Here is a 21,618-nt window from a genome sequence, read left to right on the forward strand (position 1 = left end):
AAAAGAAAAAGTCTGGACCGGATGCTTTTAAACCCCTTGCTGTTCTTACATTCCGTGAGTCTGTGATGGACCAGAAATGAGTTTCGAGACACAGATGTCAGTTCCCAAGACTATCTGTTTGGGGTCCAAGCTCTTCCGTTTTCTCCACTACTATGCTGACAGCCTAACATACGGATAGGACCTGGAATTCTATGGAGTCCAGGGAACTGGAATGTAGGTCTCTTAAGGGAGGGACATAGGAGGATAGAAAATAAGGAAGGGTTAAGTTGACTGACAGAATCATTCTGATTTCTGATGCCATTGTGATTTTTCAAGTCAGTTGAAGAGTGAAATAAAAATGAGTCAACTATTAACTGTTATCCTGAAACTAAGTCACTGGAATTATCCAGTGGGTTAATATTAGGGGCAATATGACTCTCTGGAAGATGCTTATTAAACTTAGGCCACTGATTTATAACCCTGGTTTTGCAGCATTTTGCCATGCCTCCAACTGTCTAAAGGAATGTCACAAAGTTCTCAAAAAAAGGGAACAAAAAAAATTTAAATAGCGTTATTAAGAAAATGAAAAATATTGTTGAATTGTGAAAAAAAAAAGAAAGTGCTGCAAATCTGAATCATTTATCACTAAGTTGTCCTAATCAGGAGTTGGCAAACTATAGCCCAAGGGCCATATTTGGTCCCCTTCCTGTTTTTGTAAATGAAGTTTTATTGGAACACAGCCATGCTCATTTATGTATTGTTTATAACTGTTTTCCTGCTACAATGGCAGAGTTGAGTAGTTATGACTGAGAATGTATGGCTCACAAAGTCTAAAATATTTATTATCTGGTCCTTTGCAGAAGAAATTTGCCCACCCCTGATAAAAATCAAGACTAGACCAAGAACCACAGAGATGATAAATAACCTCTCTGAGCCAAAGTCAGAGCTAAAGTTATCAAGTCAATAGATATCCTAGATTCTCAGACCTAGGATCATAATCTGCAGAAATGGGAGATTATTTTCTGACTTCCCAGGACCCCCGTGGTTCCTGTAGTGAGGGCCTTTGCTTTCTTCTGGATGGCTGAGAGAATTCCATTCATAGGCCGATTTTACCTTGGCTTGCCAGGCATTTACACGACCCTGGGCATTAAGACGGGCACGGAAGGGTTCCCAGTAATCTCCCCACCAAGATTTTTTAAACGAGGAAGCCGTGATTTGCTTGTTTTCTATCTTTCCACTTTCCATACCCAGCGGTGTGGAGCATCCTGTCAAGAGAAAGTTATGTGATTAATTATGCACTACCACTATTCCCTGCATGGTGGTTTGCACTGCGAGGAGAAAAGAAAAAATGTCACTACTAAGTAACAACAAAACAACCATCGCCAACAATGATGTTATTGCCTAAGTGCCAAATCCTGTTTTTAGGCTCTACGTGTGTTACCTGATGCTCCTAATTGCCTCTATTTTACAAGTGAGAAAACAAAAGCACAGCAAGAAAAAGTAACTTGCCTGAAGTAACACTACTAGCAGAATCAGAAACTAAATTGGAGCCCAGGAAGTCTGATACCCAAACACCATGTTCTAAATATTTAAACGCATTTTCCTCCTTCAGAGAGTCATGGAAACTTCTGTTTTTTCTTTGAGGTAGAAAATATTCCTACGTTATCTATGTATATAAGAATATATTCTATTTCTCTTTCTAAAAAATGCTACAAAGAAGAAGATACAGTGGACTCTTGGTAGTCACGTTCAACAGTTTATTTTCAACCCTTTGAGGGTGATTCATGTTATGCACCATTTAGAATTTTGCCAAGGTGTGCACTTGCATGTCAGTCCTCAAAGCTGGTCTGTGGATATGAGAAAAATAGCTAGTGAGTGAGCCCAGCCAACTGCCCATCATCATCATTATCATCTCTCTGACGCTTTGTTCTTGTGGGTAAATCATGCTGACATTTTCTTGACGTGATATCTTTCTCCATGTAAAAAAGATTTAAAAAAAGAAAACCTACTGCTAATACTGATTATATCAAGAAAATGAAGAGATTTTTTAAAAAGCAATGCTTCTTGAATAGAAAATAGATGTTTTGAATAGATTAACAGAGTTGAATGTCACATTTTAGATTGTTTGACTCTGATCTGAACAAACTACTATTTACATCATATACCATATAGAGAAAAAAACAGTGACTCTTTGTTCTATATAATAGAATTTTATTATGGCCATTTATGATTACCTGGATTTATTAATACCATAGGTCACATTATATCCCCTGAAAAACAGCAGCTTACATAGAAAAAGCTTGAGTACCTTTATAGAGCACCAAACAGAATGCAGAGTTCAATCAAAGCTTCAGGAAATTGGGGGGGTGCCTGAGTGGCTCAGCTGGTTAAGCATCCAACTCTTGACTCGAGCTCAGAGTCGTGAGATTGAGCCCTGCCTCGGGTTTCGTGCTGAGCAGGGAGTCTGCTTGAGATTCTCTCTCTCCCTCTCCCTCTGCCCCTCCCCGTCAGCTCTCTCTCTCTCTCTAATGAATAAATAAATCTTAAAAAAAAGTTTCAGGAAGTTGGTAAGCAGTTTAGATTTCAAAAACATTCACTGAACATCTAATACATGCCAGTAATGTTGCTAGATACGTTCGTTACATTAAAGCCTGAGTGTGACCTTTTGGACTTCAGAAGAGTCGGGCCTAGTCTGAATCTTAGTTCTTATTGCAATGGGCCAATGGAGGTTATTCGAAGCTAGGGCCTTTCCTTGGAGGGTCATGCCAGCATCCATGCCATCCTGGCACTGTTTGGAGATGGTGCCTGCCTGCTGGCTGGTAGAACAGTCTTGGTCCAGGTCACAATGTAAATGAGTAGTTTACCTGAGCAGAACCTGTTTCACCAAGGTTTTTCTAGGCACCTCTGTGATTGAAGAGAACTAATAATTCTACCCATTCTTCCGTATCTACTAAAGCTTGATTCTTTATGAAGCAGCGAGACAATAATGCATCTTCATTTCTTACCGTTAACCTCACAACCTTGCAGCTCCAATCGAAGGGCAGGTCTATTATAGGATCTAATTGGAGAGATCCTAATATATCTAGCCACAATAGGTGGGTCAAACTGATTCTCTTTTATTGTAGAGGCATCCGAATTGCCACCAAAATACTAGAGGAAAAGAGGAAAGCTTAGTTATGGAACAATTCTTTATAAAGTGATTTTATAATAAAATTTCAGTTTAATTTAATATTGTCATATTAAGTTTTCATGTGGCCTGAATTAAATCACTTGGTCTTAAGTAACTGGAGATACTTTCACTTCAGGAAGATGGTGTAGATGTACTTTGCCTTGTTCCTCCTGCTAAGTACAACTAAACATAGGAAGCCACTGAAAGATGAAGAGAAGAAGGCAGACGGGTTAGGGTTCTTGGGACCCAAGGAACAACATGGTAGTGGGCTCCCTGGGTTTTATTTTTGTCTCATATATCCCAGATTGGGAAGTGAAGAGGCCAGCAACCAGGAAACACCACTGGGTACAGACAAAAAAAAAAAAAGCTCTGGCAAAATCCTCCTTTCTCTAGCCACAGGACCAGGAAAGGGCAGTCTAGCAAGATAGAAAACTTTCAGACAGTGATTGCTCTACTTCTAGCTAAACATCATAGAAAACACTGTGGCCCCTCCTCCACCCAGAACAGCAAAGGCCAAGTGGGGAGCCTAGACTTCCATGCTCGTAAGACTGTAACAAGGCACCCCAACACCCTCACTGGGATTGTGTCAGAGAAGGCCAAATAGGAACCCAGGACTTTCATCCCCACCAGCTCCTAATAAGGCTCCCACCACTATAGTATCAGTGGAGACTCTCCCATTCCCACCCAACAGCAAAGAGGAGCGGTCCTCCTTCAGTGGGGAACCTGGACTTCGAAGTCCACCTGGCAGTGATGAGGTGTGCCTCAGCCCCTTTCCTTGCCAGACCAGTGTCAGAAAGTGCCAGCTAAAACAGAAAATAAGAGCAGCAAGACTGAAAACTAGAAAAATAATAGATAAAAACAATGAAACAGAGCCAAAAAGATTTTTAAAAAAGGCAAATATCTAGCAAGAATGACAAAGCAAAAAGAGAAGAGATGCACATTCACTAATATCAATATCACTGTAGACCCTGCAGACATCAAAAGCATAAGAGAATACTACAAACAACTCTATGCACATAAATTTAACAGCTTAGAGGAAATGGATCAATTAGAAAAACACGATCTCAACTTATCCAATAGGAAATAGATAATGTGAACAGCCAGTAACTATTAAAGAAATTGTATTTGTAATTTATAAGTTCCTGGAAAAGAAATCTCTAGGCCCATGTAGTTTGGTGAATTTTACAAATATTTAAAGACTTAACACCAATTCTAGAAAATCTCTCCCAGAAAACAGAAGAGCATGCTTCCTAAATTATTTTATGAAGCCAGTATGACTCTGATATCAAAACCAGAAAAAGACAGTACAAAAAAATAAAACTACACACCAATATTCCTCATGAATATAAGTGCAAAAGTCTTGAAGCTATGAACTCTAACTGTACTGTGTTCTCTCTCCAAGACTGATTAGTAAGGGCTACAATTTGAGATTTTCATGATCTATTCTAAGGTATAGTGCAAATAATTTATTACTAGAGATATGATAATACAGACACTAGTAAAATAGTAAATAATTTACAGGAAAAATGAAACAGATTGAAAGTGATCAGTGTAATAATGGCAGACTGACTCCTGATAGCTCTCTTTGGAAAGGGGATTAGGGAGGAAGAGGAGTTAGGGCTGGTACACATGGGTTTTTGGGAATAATCCTGGCTGAGTCTCAGGAAGACCCAGCAGGGGATTGTCACTCCTCAGTCAGGGCAGCAAAAAAAAAAAAAAAAAAAGTCTGAAAAGCATACTGCCCCAGCACATAACTGGTATTAACATTGCTATTTCCTTCAGGTACACTGAAACAAAGAACAAAATAAAATGTAAAAGTTAGTATAATCAAAACTCTTGGAGGCCAGTTTTTAGCATGAGCCCCTTAAGACACAAGACTCTGCTGTCCACCATCTGCCAGTCAGAGAAGTCTGGGTATTTAGTTTGATCAAAAAGTGACTTTTGGTGGAGTTTTGAAGTGTCATAAGTCAGGCTTATGCCTTTAATTTATAATAACAGACCTATCATTGTACAACTTTCTTTCATAAGGCCCTAAGAAAACCATTTGTATTTCAACCGCCCAGAAAGGTATTTTTTAAAAAGACATAATGATAGGCATAGTCATTGCAACCTGGTGAGCCTAGGGTGAGTCTTGAGACTCAGAAAGAAACAAGGCACACAGACCATCACATTCCTTGTGCTGTTCCCTTTGAAGATCTGCCAGTTTGTCCGGTCAGAGCTGTATGCCACAGAGAACTCTGTGGTGTAGTAGGACTTCAGATACTGTTTGGCACCTTGAGTCTGGATCCCTGTGAATACGACTTCCCTCTGCATGTCTACCTGCAATATAGCAAAGCCATTACACAGACTGTCCTTGTCAACGAGTCACACACTGCCTTCCTTAATTCACTGTGTAACCAGCATTCTTTAGAACTAAACAGCCAGCACCTAAGGTCTAAGCACTAATCAAATGGCTAGATACAATCCATATGTGAGCACAGAGTACCTGGACTCGAATCCAAGTTCAACCACTTACCAGCTGTGCGTGACATTCGGCACTTAATTAGTCCCTCTGTGCCTTAGTTTTTATCATCTGTACAAAGGATATCTAGACTATTACTAGAACTAATCTCATAGGGTTCATTTTTGAATAAGTAAAGTACTTAGGATAGTGCCTAGAACATTGCAAGAACAAAGAGAAATTAAATCACTGTCATTTTATTATTACGGTACTGTAAATATTATCAGGTTAATAAGATATACCTGGATCCAAGGTTTAGATGCAAGGTCTGCTGAAGGTTTTTCTGTGATCCAAGCATTATATGACCCACCATTGTTTAATCTTGCTAATTTGGGCTCCCAATAACCTAAATCCAAAAAAGAAAAAAAAATTATTCTGAATTAAAAAAAACAAACCGGGGCGCCTGGGTGGCTCAGTCATTAAGCGTCTGCCTTCGGCTCAGGTCATGATCCCAGGGTCCTGGGATCGAGCCCCGCGTCGGGCTCCCTGCTCAGCGGGAAGCCTGCTTCTCCCTCTCCCACTCCCCCTGCTTGTGTTCCCTCTCTCGCTGTCTCTCTCTCTGTCAAAAAATAAATAAAATCTTTAAAAAAAAAAAAAAAAAACCAAAAACATATAACTAGCAATCTCCCAAGTAAGTTTAGTCCCAGTGGAAAACCAGATCTCTGCAGGAGCTTCTATTGAAGTTAGGAGACCAGGCAGTTGACACGGGCCTCAGCTACTAAGTCAGTTCATGATGATGAAATCTTCTTGGCTTCAGGTCAGTGCTTGGTCAGCTGTCAACCACCACCCACCCCCTTTCTTGCATACAGGTTATGTTTATCTTTTCTCAGTTATGTTGATGTGGTTGCTGCTGAGTGTGCTTGCCTAAGGGGAGGTTGTGGGAAGGATTATGGGAGCCTCATGATCCCTTGCAACTGACCTCTTGGTCTTAGGAAGGGTTTTGAGGAAGAGTGAGGAAATTTAGAAGGAGATCCTGACACACAGTGGGTGATTAGCAAACTTTCTTGAATAGAGGAATGGCACAACAAAGAGCCCTATTAATCGGGAGAATAGTATCTGGCCAATAAGACCTTGTGAATCTGGCTGGAATATTATGTTTGTGATCAAACCTGGAATGGGGATGAATGGGGAGAGTTTTGGAAACGGGTACATGGTTGTAGGAGTAAGGGATCCACTCCTTGCTCAATCCCTGCTGAGAAGTTGGACTGCCTGTGTAGAAAGCCCTAGCTCTTGGTCTTCCCTGGGACAGACTCTTTGGGAACATTACACACCAAAGAGGGTGGCAGTGATAAAGGAATGCCAACAGGTTTTAGCGCCTGTCATATTGCTCCTTCCTCTACCAGATGAGCACCTCAAGATGGAGCTGCTTTACCATGTGGTAGAGAAAAGCCCAGAGAGGAGCAATGATCCATAGATTGAACAGGTAGGGTTGTCATGGGTTGTTTTTCAGGCTGTATACTGCACAACTGTAGGAGATGGCTTCCAAAGGCTATGATGCTATTACTTACCCAAATGCTTAGAAGCTTTGATCTGTGAATCAGCTATGATACCATTGCTCAGTCCCATTGGCATCTTACATTCTAAAAAACAAAAAACAAAAAACAAAAACAAAACAACAACAAAAAACAAAAACAAAACACACACACACAAACAGAGCAATGAATAATTTTTGCTTAGAAAATACATATAACAACATAAAAGCTGCATGGCTAGAGATCATACCTCTGGTGAGTCAGTAATTCGATAGCTTCACCTACCTTATATGGCACCGACTTAAATATGTCTGATCATAAAATGGTAAATGTACTAGCAAGACTGGTGCTAGTCTTTAACAGAAATAGTGATACCCTAGAGGAAAACCATGGAAATCCCGAAATTCAATTAGTTTTAAATGGATTTCCATCTGCTTGTATCTTAAAATAAGACATTTTACAACATTAAGTATTACCCCTTTTAAGTCTATGTTCCCAAAAGTTGACCTGAAAGTTACAGAGTTATTTACATTCTGATCACAAAAGAAAATGCCAGCCACTGAGATATCTGGATGTCAACACAGTGCTTGGTACTCAACAAGTACTTAATAAATGCTGCCTGGCTGGCTGGGCAGATGGGCAGATGGGAATGATTTCTCAAATACTGAAATGCCAAGTTCAGAGACTATCCTAGTCATTGTTGAATTCCTGGTATCTTTTCCCTCCTCTACTCAAGGAGTCTGGAAAATTTCTTACACTTTCCCATGAATCACACATTATGAAGGAAGACACTTTATATTGGTTCCCCAACTGAGAATGCCTTTGGGCTGAAATATGTGGTTTAAGTTTCCTAGGAGATTGATGTTTGCGGCACAATCTGACGATGGGTCAGAATAAAAGCAGTTACTGGTACCCATTCTCCCTCTGTCATGCAGAGTTCCCAGAGTTCAATATTTCCAATCTAAGAGTTAGTGATGTTCCAGCAGGGACCCTCCTGCTGAAAACATCACGTGGCTCTTGGATGGTACCTCTGTCTATGATGAGAAATGGTGTTTGCATCCCTGCTCTCTGGTTTTCTCCAACCTCTGTGTTGAGGAGCCACCAGCCAGATTTTGATGGCTTCATTTCAAGAGTTTTAAATGAACCTAAAATAGAGAGTGAAGGACAACATTACACACCCCAAATTAACAATATTAATTGACAGCTATCAAAGAATCCTAAATCCCTGCATCACAAGAGGCTTTGGAAAAGAAATCAAGAATGATCCATTTCTCTTACGCAGGACTAGAGGTGTAACAAACAGAAAAACAAATCAAAGCAGTGACACACATACACATTAGTAAAAATAAATTGCCCAGGGACTTAAAAAAATCTCTAACACCCCTTACTAGAAAGAAACTTTCAGTTATCTATATATAATGTTACAAGCTAACCCATACACAGCACAGCTTCTGAGTCCTAAGGATGAAAATGACCTTGAATGACTCATCACTGGGCCTCAAGAATACTGTACAAGTTTCCTTTCTCTCCCTTCATTTCTTTCGCTTTTCTTTTTTTTAATAAGAAAATTAAAATCAAACATCCTTCTCCCATGTTTTCAAATTTTCTATTAAGTCTACATATTTGGATAGAGATGCACCTAAATTGTTTCAGAAAATCACTGAAAGAATGACATTTCTGAAACTTCTGATTATCCATTCTGATATTTAATGCTACCCATTGTCAGATAATACTTAAATTCTGCTGGCCGTAATTCATGTCTATTTTCCAGATTGTGAGTGAAAATTAATAGCTGATGGTCATCCTCCTTTAGCACACTAAAAAGATTGCAGCCTTCCACTCCCTCCAATACAGATAATTTAGATTTGAAGATTTGGATGGGCCAGCCAATTCCAGCTTCTCAGTGTTTCCCACAGGCTCATGGAAAGGAGGACTGATCTGGCAATTTACATTCGGTGAAAAGTAAGGAATAAGTTTACCTAATCCCCTCTTGTCTCTGATTTTAAGAGAGTGGGTCTTTATAGCTTTATTAATGAGCCACAGGCCTGAATAAACAAACAAGAACACCCTTTCCTCCTTCTTAACCAAACCAGTCCCATTTGGACTGCTGTGCCCTTCTAAGGCTGACTCACATAGCAATTTCTCCATCCAAAGTGGCGAGGGACTGACTGCCTTCACTAGCTTCTCAGAGCGTTTGTGGAAGGTAGGCTGCTTGTTAAAAATGCAGAGTCCCTGGCACCTGCCCAAGATCCCAAGATCTACCAGATCAAAGTCTCCGAAAGCAAAATCTCTGCCTTAGCCTTTGCATTTTAACCAGCTTCCTAGAATTTTACTATGCCCGTTACAGTTTGAGACTCAGCAGCACCTGGCACTCATAACCCTACCCACACACCTACCACACACAGATACACCTACAAACAACTTGCTGGCACATAAAAATCCTTTGTGATGGCTGGTTTGTTTAAACCTTTTCGTTATTTTGTACATGAAAAGTTCTAAATACCCCTCTTATCCTTTAGCGTTTATAATCATTAAAAAAAAAAAAACCTTTTTTCCCCTTCAAATAGCCTCATGAATCAGTTTAAGATTAAGATTCCTGTAGTCACTTGCCCAAAGGTATCAAAGTGAGAGTGTGAGGAATAGAATTCAAGAATTCAAGAATCCCAAAACCCTAGTAAGTTTTTAATCTCCTTCCCAACAGAAAGCTTTAGCTGCCTGAGCCCTGTGGGATTCATTTTTATAATCTGTTTAAGACCTGGCCTACGTGACACACAGTGGCTTGGGAAAAAATGCATTAGACATAGCATCTCTGTAGAACTGAGTTGAGCCCCACATATAGTCTGTGTGGTGCCGCAAAGAGTGTATATATTAGCTGACTTTTCTGTACTCTGTATGCAGTTTGGGGATATGTCTCTGCCCAGGATCTATGCCAGAAACCATGTCCGACCCTTAGGAAGTAAATGCATAGGAGGGAATGAGGGACAGTGACAGTTGCCCAGATTGCCTTCTCTAGCCATTTTTCATCAGGGATCTCTTTTCATTGTGCAGATCTTTACCAGGCAGCAGGGGCCAGACCCCGAGCTGGTGCTGTTGAGTGCCATTTTCCAGCAAGGTCTGGCCATGAAAGTGAACCACATGAATGTCTCTGGAGCTGCCCATGTTCAGCAGATGCAACCTCACCCATTCTTGCTCGTACATTCTCAGGCCAGGCAAGTTGTAGATCATTCCATTAATGGCTGAAAGGACAGAGAGTTGCAATCAATTAGAAATCTGCAGAGAGGCTGCTAAAGAGGTCTGAGGCATCCCACCTTACCACCCATCTTCCTATCGCTCCGCCTGCCCAGGCATATAGTAAGGACCCCAGAGTGTTCTGATATCAGCGAGAGGCTAAACCTCATGCCAGCCTACAGCAGTTTCCCACAGAATTTACCACTCTCTACCCCGCACCTCACACTCCCCCTGCTCTCTGCTTCACTCACTTATCCTTGACATTTACAGTATGGATTTTCCTGTGCTACAGAAACAGAAAGACTGATATGAGCCAGATAAGTGAACTCCAGTGGTTAGAGGAAAGAGAGTGAGGGGATACATAGCACATCACCCAGAGGCCTCCTAAATTCAGAGATAGTTCTAGGCAAAATTAGGAAGGCAGACGACCGAGGTTCATGTTTATTCTCTCATTTCTATGATATAGCTCCTCTGTCCCCTTCCCAGCTTAAATGTCTAGGGTTCTCAGGCTTCATCCACTCTCCACTCAGTGAAATGTGTGTGTGTGTGTGTGTGTGTGTGTGTGTGTGTGTGTGTTTAAATCACCTGACAAACTTAATCACCTTAAAAAATAATAAAAAATGTTAATGATACAGCTTTGAGCTACCATGCATTTAACTGAGATTGAAGTGAGTGAAGTTTTTATTAGTAATGTTATTCTAAAGTTAAAAGAACTACTATGGAGTTTCAGGAACTGAGCAAGTGAATTTGGGGAGGGAGGGGAGTTGAGATCATTTTCGCACCCTTAAGGTTACATTAGGTATGAGAGCACCTGTCTTCCCACTCCTAACACCAGTCCTTACTCCCTCATCTGGGCAGGAAATAGATCTCAAGTGATTCTTAGGTCAGCATTGCTAACTCATTAGGATATGGAATGAAGACTCTCAACATAGCAGGTGCTCAGCAAACATTTGATAAATTAAACTGAGTGATAGAATTCATTCATTTATTCAGTAATTCAACACACAATTACTGAACACATACTGCAAAGGCCAGGTGCTGAGTTTGAGGCTGGGAACTCAGGTGGTCTGCTCAGCAGGTACCCTGATAAATACTACACCACGGGGATTACCTAATTACAGAGACTTCAACTACAATATATTTAAAACTAAGCTATATCCGGTGAATTTTACTCTTTCTTTGAGGAATTGGGAAGCAGTGGCTTGAAGGTACTCAGAAGTAATGGGATAGCCAAGAGACAAGCCTATCTGATTCTGGGGCTATGCTTTCTCACTAGGTTGGAAGGTTTTCAGAAGAGTGTGCTTCCCACGCCTGAGACCAAGTGCCCTGGGCTGAAAAGCCTAGAAAAGGAGTTCAGAGTACATATGTTTCGCCCCGCCTCCCCCCCAAAAGATGCTCCCTTGCCACGATTCTCCTATCACCCAACTACCCAGTGTCCTATCTTGTTTTGTTCTAGATGCTTCGGATGCCACCTGAGAACTGCTGACAGCTGGAACTGCCACCATCATTTTTCTTTAGAAAGTACACAGGGATGATCAGTTCTTCTAGACAAACAATCGTTCCTTTAGTGATCAAGGAACAGGTTTATTAACTGTTTATATTGCAGAGTAATGCCAATTCCTTTTTGACTCATGCTACCAGCTGCCGCACACTGGCTTTTTGTCGGTTGGTTGGTTGGTTGGGTTTGTTCTGCCGCAGGCTCCTGTGCTCTCTTTCAGACCTTCTCTAGCTCCTATATGTGCAGCACCACCTGCTGGGCGACATCAGCCCTCAGACGTTTAAGGACCTGGTGTGGGTCGTAGCTCCTGATTCTTCAGAAGCACCTCCTGTCTAATCTTATGAAGACCTAGGGCAAGAATCATGGTCACCCCATGTGATTTAGTTCAGAGATTAGATCAAAGTGAGAGGAAAATACCATGAAACTCATGGGAGTTTTTTACTTCTGAGGATGCAAGTCTCCAAGGCCTTGGGGACTGGGCCTTCTTTTCATAATACCAGCTCTTCTTTTCGTCAAAGACCATGAAAAGTAAGATGAATTCTCTCATATCCACCGGCATGTTGCTCTTATCAAGTACTCCTTTTTGACAGATCAGAAGGGGACCTATCAAGCCAGAATGGATATCTTTTTCCTGGAAGACAGTAGGAGCAAAATGCACAGATTTTCTTTCTCAGGATTTCCTTTGCTCTTCTGACAATCACTGATGATATAGAAAAGGAAACCTCAGGGGCTCTGAATTTGAAGGTTATAAATGAAGAGCTTACTAAGCCTGGGTATCATCTGATCATCTGATTCTGTGGCACTCATCATCCCTTCCTCTGATTAGTCCTTTATCTCAGCATGGCAGTAATGATAATGTTAATGACAATATCAATACTATTATAATTACTATTTATTGAGCATCTACTATTATAGTAAATATTTTGCTGGTAATATCTTCTTTAATTCAGACAACAATCTTGTATAATAAAAATAAGCTCACTTATTAAACAAATATTACCAAGTACCTACTGTTTTCTCATTTTTAACTTTAGAAACTGAGGCTGAGAGAGGTCAAGTAACTTTCCCAGGCCCACACAGTAAGTGACAGAATAGTGATTGAAATCGAAGTCTGTGCTCTCTCTCTACCATGCCCAAAATGAAGGCATCTTGACTTTGCAGCTCTCTCATAAAGAGCAAAAGAAAGCTAATACTTGCTCAAGGAAATAGAAAAAAATGTCTTCCTCTGCAAAGATAGTCACTCTGACTGGGGTCAACCATTTCAGTACCCCTCATTCCTCGCCACTGAGCACACGTTTCTCTCTCACGGTCATCTGAAGGCAAGTCGCTATAGACTGTTGACCACAATCCTTACACCTTCCTCATGGAAAGCAAGACATTTAACAAGAAATCATCTTGACCCTTCCGTCTGGTGGACTCAGGTTATGAGGTTAGGGGAATGACAAAAACTTTCAATGGATGTACCCACCGGGTTCACTGCTGAGTAGTAGGCCCAAGCCCGGCAGGCAGAACCAGGATTTTCCGGCCCAGATCGAGTGGTGGCGTGCCATACATATGTATAACTGCTGTTTGGCTGAACAGCATTATCTTCCTTAAACCATTCAGGAGAGTCATCTTCATAAGTCTTTCCCTCTGACGATTTTTCGTAGGAAAGCCCATGGGCATGAAGAGAATATGGTCTGGATGCTAAATTTTTAAAACGAACCTAGAAAAAAGAATGATCCATAAATGTACTTAAGTCCAACAAAAATCCAAATTATACGCCAAAGTAGATGGTTAATTATTAAATGAGACCTAGATATATATACAGTGAGATATATTAATTGCATACAAGTACAAAGTAACATGTATATTATTTCATTGAATTTTTTACAACATCCTGTGAACTAGGGCCCAAGTAGTTTACCCTAGAAACACCAAAACATGTTTGTTCTTAGGCTCAAAGCAAAAGTATTGACATTAGGCACAAAGGAAATGATCACAGCAGGTGCTGCAGATTTGAAGATTGAATGAGCTTTGGGTCTTGCTCACAATAAGTTTCCAACCTCCTGGTGAAGAGACACCTGCACATGTGGATTCAAGTTAAAAACCTGGAGACCAAAAGTGCATAAACAAAGTATGAATGGGGTTAGATGGGAATGCCTGAAAGGAGCAATTCAGTTGAATGTGCAGGAGAGGTTGGGGTAGTAAAGAAAGTCTCTTGGGGAAAACAGAATTGGCCCTTATGGAATGAACAGGAGCTCAGGAGAGGAAGAAATAAATTCATGAGATCGTTTTTTTCTTTTCTTTTCTTTTTTTTTTGAGATCATTTTTTTTTTTTTTTGAAGATTATCTGATTACTTGGCAAGCAGTCTCTGAAAAGAAGTATAATTATTTGTTAATTTTGGAAAATAAATTACCTATATCCCTCCTGCCCCTTTCACTGTTACAGCCCTCTGGTGCTTGTGGAAATTCCTCTGATGATCTTAGCAATGCTCAAAAAATGACTTACTTGGATGACATCATCCACTTCAGCTCTAATAATAGGACCAAGAATGCCGAGATGCTCTTCATACTCCCCCAAAGGATCACGTTTGGTAAAAGTGCTATCAAGGTACTTTCGAAAGACTACTTTCTTGTATATGGTATTTTCTGGAACATCATCAATGTCTTCACTGAAATAATAATAAGAATACTATTTGTTTAAAAGAACAAATGAAAGACCACTCAAAGAAATTGGGGGAATTATCCCTGTTTCTGAGTATAGTATCTAGCATGAATATTTAATTGGTACTTAATATAGTATCTAGCATGAATATTTAATTGAGAACAAATGAATGAAAATATGAATAAGTAAAAACTTAAGCCAGTAAATATCCTTCAGATCCGAGCTCACATATCATTTCTTAGGTAAGTCCTCCTATAAACCTTTATATGTCAAATCTCTCTATATTATTCCTTAAGTTACCATAGTGTTCCTATAGTATATATATTCCTGTAGTATTCTTATATTTCTCTTGTATATATAGTAAATTATGTGTCATTTATTTGTGAGGTTATCTATTCGAATCTGACTCTAATATTAGAGTGAAAACCCCATGAGGTCAGGGATCATGCCTAATTTGCTCATTCTTTTATTTTTAGTACCTAGCCAGTTATCTGGCACATAGTAGGCACTTGATAGATTTTTGTTTAATGCATTAATGAACAAATACAATCATATATCACATAGCAGATTTTTAATATCAGACGCAGACAAAGCCAGGCAATTGGATAGTGCCAGGGCTTGGGGCTGTCAGGTATCAATGGTCACCCCTGTGAAGGCCACTAGATGGCTGGGGGTTTTATACTCTGAAAGTAGCCATTCTTCTCATTTCTTTTTTTAAAATGACATTATTCCTTGTGTAATTCACCAGTTCAGTCTGGGGCCAGAGCACATCATATTTTCTCACCGACTCCTAAATTTCCCAAGCCTATGGAAACAGGCCAAAAGCTCATCCATCAGTCTCATAGTATTTGTTATGCACCATGAGCCATCAACAGAGAAACCCATTCTGCCTTCTTTCCAGTGTTCCTACCCTACTGACCCCATCCTTCCAGACACTAAGCATAACATAGTTTCACAGAACACATGGGGACAAGTAAAGCAACTTTGACTGCCATAAACATGGATTGCATATCTGGAATGGTATATAAGATTTTGAAGGAACTGGTTCCATCCCTTTCCACTTTGGAAAGGCCCTAAATCTTACTCCTTCAGGGCCTCTCTTAGAAATCCCTAGATAAACTATTTATTCTCATATAGCAATGGGGGCTACATTTAAATAGGAAGTCATAGGAAAATGTGTTTTTTAATTATTTTGGGGGGGAGGGGGTGGGAGGAAGAGCAGAGGGAGAGAGAGAGAACCCTGAGATCATGACTTGAGCCGAAATCAGGAGTTGTAAGTTTAACCAACTGAGCCACCCACATGTCCTGAAAATGTGTTTTTTTTTTTTTTTTATTTTTTTTTTTAAAGATTTTATTTATTTATTTGACAGAGAGAGACAGCGAGAGAGAGAACACAAGCAGGGGGAGCAGGAGAGGGAGAAGCAGGCTTCCCGCCGAGCAGGGAGCCCATGTGGGACTCGATCCCAGGACCCTGGGATCATGACCTGAGCCGAAGGCAGACGCTTAACGACTGAGCCACCCAGGCGCCCCTGAAAATGTGTTTTAAATTAACAGAGTTCTAATATGGAAATGCCAGACATCAGATTAATGAAATGTTTTTTTGTGCATGTGTCTGTAAGCCATACCATGCATTGCGTTTGCTTACTCTAATTACACTTTGGTTTTTGATTTTTAGTGTAACCGTTAGCTTTTGTAAAGGTTGTGTATTATATTTAGACAGTTTAAGCATGGTCACCATGCTGTGTCCCTGAGAATCTGTAGCTGACTAAGCCTTGCCCCTTGTCCCTCCCTCTCTTTTTTCTCTATATTGTCATCCCAGAATACAGAGTCCAGCCCATTATGGCTTTCCATCCTTAAGCAGAATTGAATTGAAAACTCTTTTAAAAATGTCTATGGATCCCTTGGAAACTCTCTGCTGTAAGTTAGGCCACTTACAAAACTGCATGAACTCCTTCAACTCTATGGTTAAGAGTGGCTGGAGGGGCGCCTGGGTGGCTCAGTCGTTAAGCGTCTGCCTTCGGCTCAGGTCATGATACCAGAGTCCTGGGATCGAGCCCCGCATCGGGCTCCCTGCTCCGCGGGAAGCCTGCTTCTCCCTCTCCCACTCACCCTGCTTGTGTTCCCTCTCTCACTGTGTCTCTCTCTGTCAAATAAATAAATAAAATTAAAAAAAAAAAAAAAAAAAAGAGTGGCTGGAACCCTGAAATGTTAAATCCGAAGAGGATCTTGGGGGCCATTTGGTGTAACACCTTCATTTAAAAAATGAAATTATTAAATGAGTGATTCTATAAGCCAAGTTAAAACTCAAGTTTAAATCAAGGTAAATCATCATTGAATGACTGCCTCAGTGGAAGGTATAAACTTGCTTTTTCTTTCTAAACTGGTTTATATCCTTGGCCTCTGCTACTGGAATCTCATGTAATTTGAATCAAACGTCACCAAGATGCTGTATACTTTACATTGATCAGTAAACAATTTAAAAATATTTTTTGATAACCAAGTGCAAAAGGAGATTTCTACATTACAAATTTGGATTTGAAGCCAACTTCAATGAAATCATGTTGATTAGCAGATAGCTATGGATAGGTTGGGCTCTGTGCTGAGGCAAGGAAAGGGGGTAGGAACATGTGTGGTGAGAGCAGAAGAGAGAAGAGGGGGCTTCTTTATAGAATATCATAGATTTCTTACAGTGATTGTTCTTATATTGTCCAAATGTCCCCTAACGTAGAGAAGCTAACCTTGGAATTGACAAAGGAAATTGTATAGGGCAAGTGGCAATAGGGGACCTAAATTATACTTAGTATAATTTGCCCAGAATTATTTCCTTAGACTTTAACAATCTTTTTAGCAGTAGTGGAAAAATGAGAATGTAAAAAGAGAAAATTTGGCCAAACCTTTGAGCAAATTTTGAATAATCCCAGGATACTTCTTCAGCAGCAATGTAATAATATTTTCTGTTTCCATTGTTGCTGCGGAGGTACCATGCTGCAATGTTATCAGGATTTCTGGAGGAGTTAATGTCTGTCCTAGTATCAGTTTGGTAAGGGTCATCATAGGCCACGTAATCAATTTCAGCAATGTATTCTTCACTGCTCTCTTCCTTCTGCCTTGGAATAATCTCAATATAATCTCCATCATTTGCACTGAGGCCTACTACAATGGGTGGATTAAGTTCTCTTGGCATAAAAGTGTTCTTTAGGGTAGGAGATGATGGGAGAGATGGCACCTGACCTAGGTCTGGATAAGGGAAAGTCTGACCAAATTCTGGAAGCACTGACTGACTAGATTCAGAGGTGTAGGATGTCTGAGGAAGTGATGTCTCTAGATCAGGAAGAAGGGCCGTTTGGCTAATGTCTGGAGAGAGAGTTGCCTGGTTGAGGTCTAGGGAAGGGAGCATCTGATCGAGGTCTGGAGAAAGAGTCATCTGGCTGATGTCTGATGAGAGAGTCTCCTGGCTGAGGTCTGAGGAAAGGGTTGTCTGGCTGAGGTCTGGAGAAAAGCTTGTCTGGTCAAGATCTAGAGAAAAGGTTGTCTGGTCAAGGTCTAGAGAAAAGGTTGTCTGGCTGAGGTCTGGAGAAAAGGTCGTCTGGCCAAGGTCTGGGGAAAGGGTTTTCTGGTCAAGGTCTGGAGAAAAGGTTGTCTGGTCGAGGTCTAGAGAAAAGGTTGTCTGGTCGAGGTCTGGAGAAAATGTCTGGCTGAGGTCTGGAGAAAATGTTGTCTGGCTGAGGTCTGGAGAAAAGCTTGTCTGGTCAAGATCTAGAGAAAAGGTTGTCTGGTCAAGGTCTAGAGAAAAGGTTGTCTGGCTGCGGTCTGGAGAAAATGTTGTCTGGTCAAGGTCTGGGGAAAGCGTTATCTGGCCAAGGTCTGGAGAAAAGGTTGTCTGGTCAAGGTCTGGAGAAAAGGTTGTCTGGTCGAGGTCTGGAGAAAAGGTTGTCTGGATGAGGTCTGGAGAAAAGGTTGTCTGGCCGAGGTCTGGGGAAAGTTTTGTCTGGTCAAGGTCTGGAGTAAAGGTTGTCTGGTCAAGGTCTGGAGAAAAGGTTGTCTGGTCAAGATCTGGAGAAAATGTTATCTGGTCGAGGTCTGGAGGAAATGTTGTCTGGCTGAGGTCTGGAGAAAGGGTTGTATGGTCGAGATCAGGGGAAAGGTTTGGTTGACTGAGATCTGCAGAAATGGTTGCCTGCCAGGCTTCAGGTTCCAAGGAAGGGAACATTTGACCAATGTCAGTAGGGAATGGCTTGTTTCTTAGGTCATAGTCGAGTATCTGGCCAAGCTCTGGAGGAGATGTGTGGCTAGAGTCTGTAGTGGAGTGCATTTGACCAGAGTCTTGAATAGGGAATGTTTGATAATATTCTTCTGGGGGTATTGTCTGATAAAGATCTAAAGGGGAGCTTGTCTGACTGGTGTCATTTGAGGGATTGTGATTATGGTAAGGAAGTGAGTCTAACAAGCTAAGATTCACAGAGGGGAATGTCTGATTGAGGTCTGTGGGAAAAGATGTTTCATTGGATTTACGGGGTAACAATGAATGATCAAGTCTCCTATCTGAAAATGTGGTATTGGCCTTTCCTCTTAGAGGGTGGAAGCCCCTTGGAGATAGAGGAATATGGTGTGCAAGCCTCTCTTTTGTCTTTCTTCGTGTTTTAATGAAAAAATGGATTTTCTTCAATCCACTGTTTCCTCCATCCTGTTTTACTCGTAGAGATTTATTTCTAATTCCAGAAAATTTTGGGTGGCCACTCTTCTTTCTGTGCTTGTTTGTGAGAGGGATGTTTTCTCCCCAAGTCCTTGAGGCATTCTGGGGGCTGTCCAGCAGCTTATCAACAGCCATGTCTTCATCAGCCTCTGGGACTATTTCATAACTACCTTTCTCAGACACCAAATGCCATTTCCCATTCAAAATCTTGGATGGATTCTTTTGTTTTAAGAGTAACAGATCATTGGGAAGGTCTTCCCAGGGTCCCATTCTGGAAGGAGAAGAGTTGCCTTGGCTTAAATGTCTCCCAGTTTTATGTGCTGAAAATCCCACTTGGGAGAACCTATGCTTTGCTGTGTGCTCTCTTCCTTTCTTGGATTCCTTATGCTTAGTATGTTCTTGACTCCTGAATCCTTCTGCATCAAGTGGAAGTAGACTTATCCCTGTGATATCTGACTGTGGAGGATCCTCCATAGAGTCTTCAGAATAAGGGCTGGAATGCTCTGCTTTTGAACGGTTGAGAGCTGAGTTCTTGTCTAAGCCAATGTGTTCCAGAGGGGGACCAGCTATGGTGGCTGCTGGGTGAGGAAGAGTTTTTTGAGGCTTTGCAAAGTTATAGACAATAAGCCTGCTAATGTTACTTAGGGAAGAGGAATTTGAATTAACAGCTGTATTGGTACTAGGAGGAATGAATTCAGAATTGTTCTCCAGAGCTAGGGCAGTAAGATTAAACTCATTTTCCTTCTGATTCAGTGATGAATTTCTGAATGACCTAATTCCTAACCATGAAGCCAGGTTGTTCTGGTAATCATAGTCAGCATCAACCTCTTCACCCCTGTTTTCTGAAGAATCACGCATTTTCCGTGTAGTCATGACTGTAGATGCTGGAGGTTCATATATAATCTCATATGAGTCTTCATAATCATCCCGGATACACTTAACATCCCTGAATCTCAGCCTTAGGTTTTTGTTTCTTGAATTGGAATTCATTGTAGTTAACATCCAAGTACCTACAGAAGAGAGACAGAGAAAACAGAGAGCTCTAAGCCCAGAAAAAGATATAAAAACCCTAGGATCCATTGTGGCAGATAATATTCAACGAACTTCAGCCAGGGATAACAAGTGTGGTCTGTGGGTCACTGCTGATCTGGGAACTGTTAATTATCTCCTATAGTGACATATGGAGAGAAATTGGGTGTAAGGTGTTATAAAACTGCTTAGCAATCTGACATTGCTGTGCATCCAAGCATGTGATCAGTGCACTTATCTCATATAACAGAATATAGACTGAAAGTATTGATCAATGGAGATTAGGAGAAAAGTCTTAGCACAGATAGTTTAAGAGTCACTGTTTTAGAATATATTTGAAAAGGGATGAATTAAGAATCAAGTGGGCTTTGAATATCATAAACATCTTGTTGGCTGCACATCTTGTTTGAAAACTGAAGTGAGGGGGAGGATGATGTAAGAAACATCTAGATATTTCTAAGCAGTAAATGATTCAGATGGGCCCAGGGCAATTTTGAATCTCTTTGAAATGGTATTATTTTCTGGCATACAGATTTCCTGGGGAGTCTCCAATCGTTACCACTTGTTGAGTGTCTGCTGAGTGCTAGGCACTTGGTATATAAGACAATTAATGGTCAAAGCAACCCTGTAAAGTGTGATTGTGTTTTTGAGATGAATACAAGGAAGCTCAGTGCGGTTGAATAACATGTCCAAGGTTACACAGATACTGAGTGCCAGAGCACATCGGAGGAACTCCAAAGCCCATGTGCTTTCCATGCTTTCCACTGCATCTCTGAGGCCAGACTCCGAGGTACTGTATCTGATGATCACTAACTAACCCACAGTGTCATGGCTAGCTTTAAAAACTGAAAAGGCTGTTTTGATAAAAGAAATGTTCTTTTGTGGCTGAATGTTCATGCTTCCTCCTCAAAGTCATACCTTATCTTTTTGCTGTTGTGTCTTTCCTTCTCATTTAGCCCAGAGAAGGAAAAATGGAACCCACATTAAAGGACTAGACCCATTTAAGTAATTAATTCCCCAAACAGAAATCACGAGAAGTATTGAAAGGAAAGCCTGTAAGGGATCAGAAAGATGAACTCAGGAACTGTGATAGTTTGGGAAGCTGCAGCAGACCTTTATAGATCAGAGGTTCCTCTCCAAGTGTCCAGGCTCTTACCAACATTATCCATTGTGACGGTCACAGATTCCCCACGCATGGGGAAGAGGGTCAAGGTGTCCTCGTGTCTCTTTCCATAGATGAATGAGTGCCCAGTGAAGTGAAGGGTCAAAATGTCATCCTGGGTCCCTACACTGCAGAAGTGCCACTGGACAGTGTCGTCAAAGCAGAATCCGAGTGTGGGTATACTCTCAGGCACATACCCATTGATCGCTAAAAGAGTAAAATCTGTTAACATGCAAGCCTC

At 40.9% G+C, this 21,618-nt stretch overlaps 1 protein-coding gene across 2 annotated transcripts in view; it reads right to left on the reverse strand.

Annotated features, from left to right (window-relative positions):
* F5 (coagulation factor V) overlaps window positions 1–21,618 on the reverse strand; it is an 86,183-nt gene that overhangs the window by 20,713 nt on the left and 43,852 nt on the right. For both annotated transcript variants that reach the window (XM_078077932.1, XM_036097991.2), the window contains exons 12-23: window positions 21,372–21,584; window positions 17,388–20,196; window positions 14,338–14,500; window positions 13,315–13,551; window positions 12,264–12,477; window positions 10,177–10,356; window positions 8,149–8,265; window positions 7,157–7,228; window positions 5,891–5,994; window positions 5,312–5,467; window positions 2,985–3,129; window positions 1,093–1,244 (exon numbers count right to left, since the gene is read on the reverse strand). In XM_078077932.1, the coding sequence (XP_077934058.1) occupies window positions 1,093–1,244; window positions 2,985–3,129; window positions 5,312–5,467; window positions 5,891–5,994; window positions 7,157–7,228; window positions 8,149–8,265; window positions 10,177–10,356; window positions 12,264–12,477; window positions 13,315–13,551; window positions 14,338–14,500; window positions 17,388–20,196; window positions 21,372–21,584 (4,562 nt within the window). The remainder of the gene's footprint in view (window positions 1–1,092; window positions 1,245–2,984; window positions 3,130–5,311; window positions 5,468–5,890; window positions 5,995–7,156; window positions 7,229–8,148; window positions 8,266–10,176; window positions 10,357–12,263; window positions 12,478–13,314; window positions 13,552–14,337; window positions 14,501–17,387; window positions 20,197–21,371; window positions 21,585–21,618) is intronic.

This window comes from Halichoerus grypus, chromosome 7 (assembly GCF_964656455.1).
Source record: "Halichoerus grypus chromosome 7, mHalGry1.hap1.1, whole genome shotgun sequence".
NCBI classification, from domain to species: domain Eukaryota; kingdom Metazoa; phylum Chordata; class Mammalia; order Carnivora; family Phocidae; genus Halichoerus; species Halichoerus grypus.